Genomic DNA, 6795 nt, shown 5'->3' on the forward strand with positions numbered 1-6795 from the left:
CTACCTTTTATCTATCAAACTCTTTTCTTCATCGAAGTTCTCTCTTAACCCCTGTTTGCACATAGCTTCAGCCGTTAACAACCTTTGGAAATACCAACAGATATTTTTCTTACATAAATCTAGTGCGTATTGTTCCAGGTTTAATTATATGCAATGGAATGATACAAACTTGGAACATCAATCCATAATCTATGAACAGATTGGTAGAAGTATTCGATATATCTTGATAAAACTCTCAAATTCGTGGCAAAGCTTGTTGATCATGGCTTCTTTTTTTTTTCCTTTTCTTTTTTTTTTAAAACAACTTCATGACCAACACAGATCAAACATCCATCCAGTCTACATTGTTCTTTTTTTTTTCATTATAACATACAAATGCCCATTTACAAATAATACACCAAAATGAATAAAAGTTTGGATACCAAAATGAAGATTTGTTCCAACTGATATAATGCCTTCAGTGTACAAAGGTCCATGTAAAAGTCTTTTCCATGTGTTACAGCATAGGGCACAGTTGCAGTACAGAAGTACTCTGAGAGCCATTCTTCCTTTATAAAATACTGCTGAACATCCAACTGTTGTCCATATAGTCATTTATGGAATTAACACATGTTTTACTGTAATCTTGGCCAGTATTGAGACATATCGGGTTCACTGCCAGGAACTTGAACTGGGACTGACACTCCAGGGGAAATGAGACCTGAAAATTGAGGGGGAAAATGGATATTTTAGTTTTTCTATACATAGCACAACTCTTCCTCTACAGTTTCACAGATTTGTGCTTGTATTCCGATAGGTATTAAATCTTGCCATCTCGCCAGTCTGCAGAATTGGGGGGATACTTTTAAAAAATCTATGCACATCTCACTGATTTGTTGTTATAAATAAACTGCCATACTTTGAGACAAGTGTTAGAGCGTCAGTCTATTTGTATAAGCTGGAAATCCCAAAATACACTGAGTATTTCTATTCTGTTAAAATGTGTCTGGCTTGCTCCTGCTTATGCTGACACCATTTTTTTTACCCTATTTTGCCTTCTTAAGCACAGCTTAATATTTCTGCAGGTTACCTGCCTTTTCAATAACTTCAGATCTTTAGCAATAAATAGCCTCTGACACAGACACAGTAAAAACATGCCCTGTCCTGCAAACACTTTCACATACGCTTAACTTCACCAGTGTGAGTATCTCCACTGAAATTTATTGGTGAACTAAATGCTGCTTTAGAAATTAGTTATACAGGGAAGATTTTGCGGGATGGGGATCTGGGTGAAGAGCTTTCCCCTGTACTGCTATTCAAACGCCACCTCTGTTAATCAGCCGTTTTTCATCTACCCCTCCAGCCGCAACTTAAAAATCAGACTTAACGCATTTTCATTTTCTGCCCTGTTCGGCAGCTACTAAACCTGACAGAGAGACCTCTCGCAGCGACGGGGATAGACTTGTCCCAGCGAATACAAGTGAAAAACCAGCTGGCCAGAGCAAGGAAGCTGCACTGGCAGGAAGATGAGGGGAGCGCAGGGCCACTCACCTGTGGAAGTGGTGCCAGAGGTGCCCATCGGCTGGCTGTTCATGTGTGTCTGCATGTGAGGAGGGGTGTATGTATCATAGCTCCGTCCATTCACCGATGGACTGGTGGGCAGCATGCAAGAATAGGAGGAGGTCTGGCTGGGTACCGGGGGCTATGGGAGCAAAGGACAAAACGATGTTAAGTGGAGGACAAGGTAAACACTAAGTTACGTGCTTCTGGGTGGATGTGCCAGCCCTCAGAAGCAGTGCGCACAAGTAAAAATGAGCTTCGGTTTCAAATTTGGGGACCTGGATGTAAAGCCCTATTTCGGAGCTCAACCAAGCAGCCTCTTCCCAGAGGTTTTAGGTCTACAGAATGCGGACGGTCACCGGCGCCTCTTCAGATGTTCTTGTCAATCAGATCCCTTCACTCAGATGCTGACAAAGGTGATATATACTTAAACCAAGGAAGCAAAGCCTGAGCACTGCACTTCTTGTTCCTTATGTAGAAGAAAGATGTCTGATGCCATTTGCAGCCAGAGACAGGGCTGACATCTCTACATTTCATGGTGTAACTAAAAACTCTTAGGAGTGTAACTAACAGTTACTCCCCTGAAGCACATGGGCTTATGCTGCATCTGCAAGCATGTTGCTCATGTACAGACAACATGTGGGTTTGGGGTGTCTGAGGGGGATCAATGCACACATATATTGATTCCCCCCCTTCAGAGCCTCAGTCACCCCAAACCCATGCCAGCAGCACCCCAGGAGACCAGATGTCTCCATTTACCTAACCTCCAACCCCTAAAACTTCATCTGCCAGTGGGGAGAGCAACTAGGGGCAGGGGTTGAGGGATGGCCCAGGGCCAGGGAGGGACCAAGCAGAGGCATCTCCTGCTCCTTGGTGCCAGGGGAAGGGGAAGCGATACAGCCCTGTACAAGGAGGCAGAGGGAAGCAGGACGAGTAATTCCCAGTCCAAGCACACAAGACTCAACATGTCTGCACACATTTCCTCCATCTGCGCGTTCCCCACACACATCATCTCCGAAAATACTGACAGCCTCGCTCTCTAAGCACACACGCTGTGCTCTGGGAGAACCAGCAGCGCTCTGGGACATGCCGACAGTTCTGCTGCCAAATCTCCTGTCACACCACGATGGCCACGTAGGCAGGACTTTCCAGAGTGGCTCACACGTGCCGAGTCCCTGCCCAGGTGCCCAGTGGTGAATCGGGGGCCTCCTGCTTTCCCAAGGGTCCCCTCCCATATCAGCCTTTTGATCTTTTGTCATCTGCTCTCAGCCCGCTGCCGGGAATGGCGCCGCTGGCCTCCAGCGTCACGAAATAGCGACCTAGCCAACGTCATTTCTTTCCATGGACTTGCAAGACTCTAACTTTATTTGGTTAATTTTGGTTCAGCAATTAGTAACATAGTAATTGCCGCGGCGAAGGAGTCAGGCTCTCTAATCTGCTCGTCTGTCTCCAGCAGTGGTCAATGCTGTGTGCCTCAGACAAAGCTGTAAAACTCCCGTAATTGGCCAGCACCTTCCTAGGCCAACCCTACCATTAAAAAAGGAGGAATTTTGCATCTGAAAGGTCTATAGAAACAGACCCCAAAGGAATAGATTTCTTCCTAACCCAGCTGGTGATCAGCTAATGCTTTCAGGCATGAGGATTGACAGCTCTTGCAATTTTGGCTTAGCTGGCATAACCACTGATGCTAATCACATCCTTCCCTCTCTCAGGTGTTCCTAACGTGCCAACACCACGTTACCTGCACCGAGGTCAGATCCCTCCAGCAGCTTACTCGAGCAGGAATTTCCACGATGCTGCACCAGTGAGTTCCATAACTTAACCGTGGATTTTTTTTTTTTTCTCAAAGAGGGTTTTTTCATCTCAGATTTGTTCCCTTGTCAATTTGAGAATCTTTCTCTTTTAAAATTCAGGAAAGGTGCTTATTGAGCACCGGGTCCTACAGTGCCCTTTCCCTTGTGATTCTCCCAAACAGGGCATCTTTTCAGATGTTGGGGAAGCCTTCGGTGTCTCTGCAGCATGGTTGAGGTCCGTAACACCCCGTTTTCTAAGGAAGGGCCACCACCCACAGTCCCGCACATCCCAGGAACTGCTGAATCCCAAGGGAGTGTCGTGCCCTGGTGGTGGCACCAGACTTACTTGCATAGGCAGGTTGTTGGCCATGGTGAAGCTAGGCATGGGCGGCAGCGCACTGTACGTGTTTGTGAGCGCCGTGTCCGTTCTGCCCAACATGGAACCTGATGTGAAAGAGGAAACTATAATAGAATAGACAGATAGACGAACACATTAGTTTAACCACAGTTGCAATAGGCGAGACAGTCTCAGAGTCTCGCTTTCCCCAGAGGATGAAGGAACGCAAGCGGGTTGGTGGCATTACCGGGGGTGGTTGGTTGTGGGATCGGCTGGTAAACGCTTGTGCTGAAACTACTACTGATGGGAATGTGGCTGGGAGTGTTGCTGGCTTGTCTTCGCTGGTTCCTCAGCTTCTCTTCCCTTCTCCACTTGGCCCTTCTGTTAGAAAACCACACCTGAAAAGACAGCATTCAAGAGATGTGAATGAGCTTACAAGAAGCTCCCCCACGTAACTCAAGGCCAAGCTGACAGAAAGCTGGCTTGCATCGTAGCAAAGCACCTTGTGCAGGCAAGCCCCAGCCACTGCTATTTTCCTCACGGGAGAGAAGGACAAATGCACGACCGAAAACGGGAGCTGCCCTGTGCTTTGAGAAGCCAGGAATGACAAAATTAGAATAACAAAAATAATAATAGCCATAATTGCACAGCAGCTCAGTACCTGTATCCTTGCTTCAGGCAGGTCTATTTTAGCAGCTAGTCTCTCTCTTGCAAATACATCGGGATAGTGGGTCCTCTCAAATTCTGCAGAAGGAAGTATTGTTGTGTTAGTTGCAAAGAGTTAATGCAGCCAGCTGTAAAGTCAGTCATTCTTGCGTTGCCTATGCTGTAAATGCTTTTAAGAAACACTGCTGCAAAGGCAAGGCTGAGCTTTCTCTGTGTGTGTGTCTGTGTGTGTGTGTTAGGAAGGAGGATGCCTTGCCTGCTGGAGAATATTGCTAAGGGGATAGGCAGGTCTGGGTGCAACACAGCATCTTTCAAGAAGCAATGAGGGCTTCTGCCTGTGCTGAGGGCGTCCCCAAGGCAGCTCTGACCCTGTCACCAAGAAGTGAAATGGCACATCGCTAAATAACAGTGGAAAATAAGAACAAAGATGCGCAGTGGGTCAGAGGCGAGGTGCGCCCGGGCCGGTCAGGGAAAAGGGCACCTGCTCCCAGCCCCAGGCAGCAGCAGCAGCGCAGGGGACAGGGGGCGAGCGTGGGGGAGGCACAGAGGGCTGCTGCCAGCCCCAGCTGCCTGCCCTTGCCTTCTCAGGGTGCAGCAATGCGACCTGGCTGGGGACACAGCGCAGTCGGCAGGAGGGAATTTATCTCCCAGGAGAGGAGCCCAGGGTGTAACGCTGATGTTTTGGTACGATCTGTGCTCCGAGTACATTCCCTTTGAAAACCTTTTAACAGTTTTTTTGTGCATATCACAGCCATCAATGAATATTTGGATCTCAACAAATAAAAGAGCATGGAGGGAGCCACGGACTTAAAAAAATACACATACATATAAGGCACGTGAATGCCATGGTTCCATTTGGCTCTTAATATAACCAGTGCACATTTTGCTTTTCCCTCCTGCTTCAGCCATAGGAAAATGTCACTCACCTTTCTCAAGGGCTTCGATTTGCTCTTGGGTAAAGGATGTCCTATTTCTCTGCAGCTTTCTTTTCAGCTGGAGTCTCATTTGGGCCTCATCTGAATCTTCTCCGTTAGAGCTGATGGAGTTAGTGTTTTCCCCTCCTCCCTCCTGTTGCGGACAGCCATCTGCAGAACGAAGAGTCGGAAGGTGAAATGCAGGTACCCTGATTTTAAGATCCATACCGGAGAAATAATGCGATTGGAAACAAGTCCAGCCATGTTTGCTGACATCGTCTCTTAAAAACTTCTCGAGTATCAAAGCACCGTTGCACTGATGACATGGGTAACACAGAAACATTTCAGTTCCCGGCGTTATCGTAAACATCAGAGATGAAGAATTACAATTGTCTGGTCTTAATTTCATCCTGTTTTTCCTCTGGAATAAAACCTGCATAAAAATACTTTCCCCTGAAAGTGATTCTTTCCATGAATCGCTGCTAAAGTGCCATGGCAGTCTACTCTGTCTGCTACATTTATTTACCTATTGCTATATTTAAAATAGTGATGTTCAGTATTTCAGATTATCTATAATCAGTAATTCCTATCTAATCAATTAGATGTTGATAGGTTTGCAGAAAATGCTATTAAGAAACCAAACCAAGCTTGTAATCTTTTTTAAAAAATATTTATCCAGTTTTTATTTGAATTCCGCACAGTCAATTTCATTTTAAAGGTTGTGAATTTAGAAGTGCCTGCATTGTTCTGCAGTTTTATTCAACTATTGTATGAGTGTGCATTGCCTTGACACCTATTACTGAGCACAGCTGTAATTATATCATCACCAAGAACAGGCTATAATTGCTGAAAATGGAATTTTATATTTAGATAAAAGGACTGTCCATTCTTTGTAATGTGTTGCACCAGGGAAAAGTAAGATTTCTTTTAAAATTTTAACATGTAATTTTAAAAGAAATAGTAGCGAGTTCACTAACTAGCTAAATACGCTATTCTGCAGCTGAACGTTTGGCATATCATTTAAGCGGTACGTTTTTAATTAGGGCATTTCCACCACTTTTAAGGTAATTTCTTCCACTAAAGAGGGGCAAAGTTTCATTGTGCTCTCCTTTCGGGCGGTCGCAAGGACGCGTCCCGGGTCCGGCGGGTTTGCGGGCAGAAACGGGCGTTTCTGTCGAGGCAGAGGAGTCCTTGTCCCTAAACTAGCTCTCCCTCGCCTTTCAAAGCATATTTTTTCGAGGCGTTTTGATGTCGCATAAAGAGGGAGACGAGATGAGGGACGCATGGGCTACTTATGCTAATTCCCTTGAAAAGTTACGCCAAAAATAAATAGCGACACTCCCGCGACATCCTTTAAATATTGTGGGAAATCAACTTTAAAGTAATATCATTTATAATCGGCGAACAATGGCCCCGGCCTTCAAAGCTCGGGGGGAATTGTGACAGGATCTGGTGGGACCCTTTCAACCACTTTGAAATGTTTTAAAACCCGAACTTTCTCCCCCATTTAAACACAGGGATTCAGCGGCCGTGGTCACCATATGGG

At 45.8% G+C, this 6795-nt stretch overlaps 1 protein-coding gene across 2 annotated transcripts; it reads right to left on the minus strand.

The window, feature by feature from the left end:
* Positions 1-298: 298 nt before the first annotated feature.
* Positions 299-5416, minus strand: PAX6 (paired box 6). Of its 2 annotated transcripts, none has more exons than XM_009864764.1 (6): positions 5262-5416; positions 4331-4413; positions 3917-4067; positions 3679-3776; positions 1531-1681; positions 299-700 (listed from the first exon to the last, which is right to left on the minus strand). In XM_009864764.1, the coding sequence occupies exons 1-6, from the start codon at positions 5338-5340 to the stop codon at positions 615-617; spliced, it is 648 nt and encodes a 215-aa protein (XP_009863066.1). In that variant the 5' UTR covers positions 5341-5416; the 3' UTR covers positions 299-614. The 2 variants fall into 2 exon arrangements, with proteins under 2 accessions (XP_009863066.1, XP_009863065.1); XM_009864763.1 differs by having other exon boundaries at positions 3679-3794.
* Between the last annotated feature and the right edge of the window lie 1379 nt (positions 5417-6795).

Source organism: Apaloderma vittatum, unplaced genomic scaffold, assembly GCF_000703405.1.
Source record: "Apaloderma vittatum isolate BGI_N311 unplaced genomic scaffold, ASM70340v1 scaffold42102, whole genome shotgun sequence".
NCBI classification, from domain to species: domain Eukaryota; kingdom Metazoa; phylum Chordata; class Aves; order Trogoniformes; family Trogonidae; genus Apaloderma; species Apaloderma vittatum.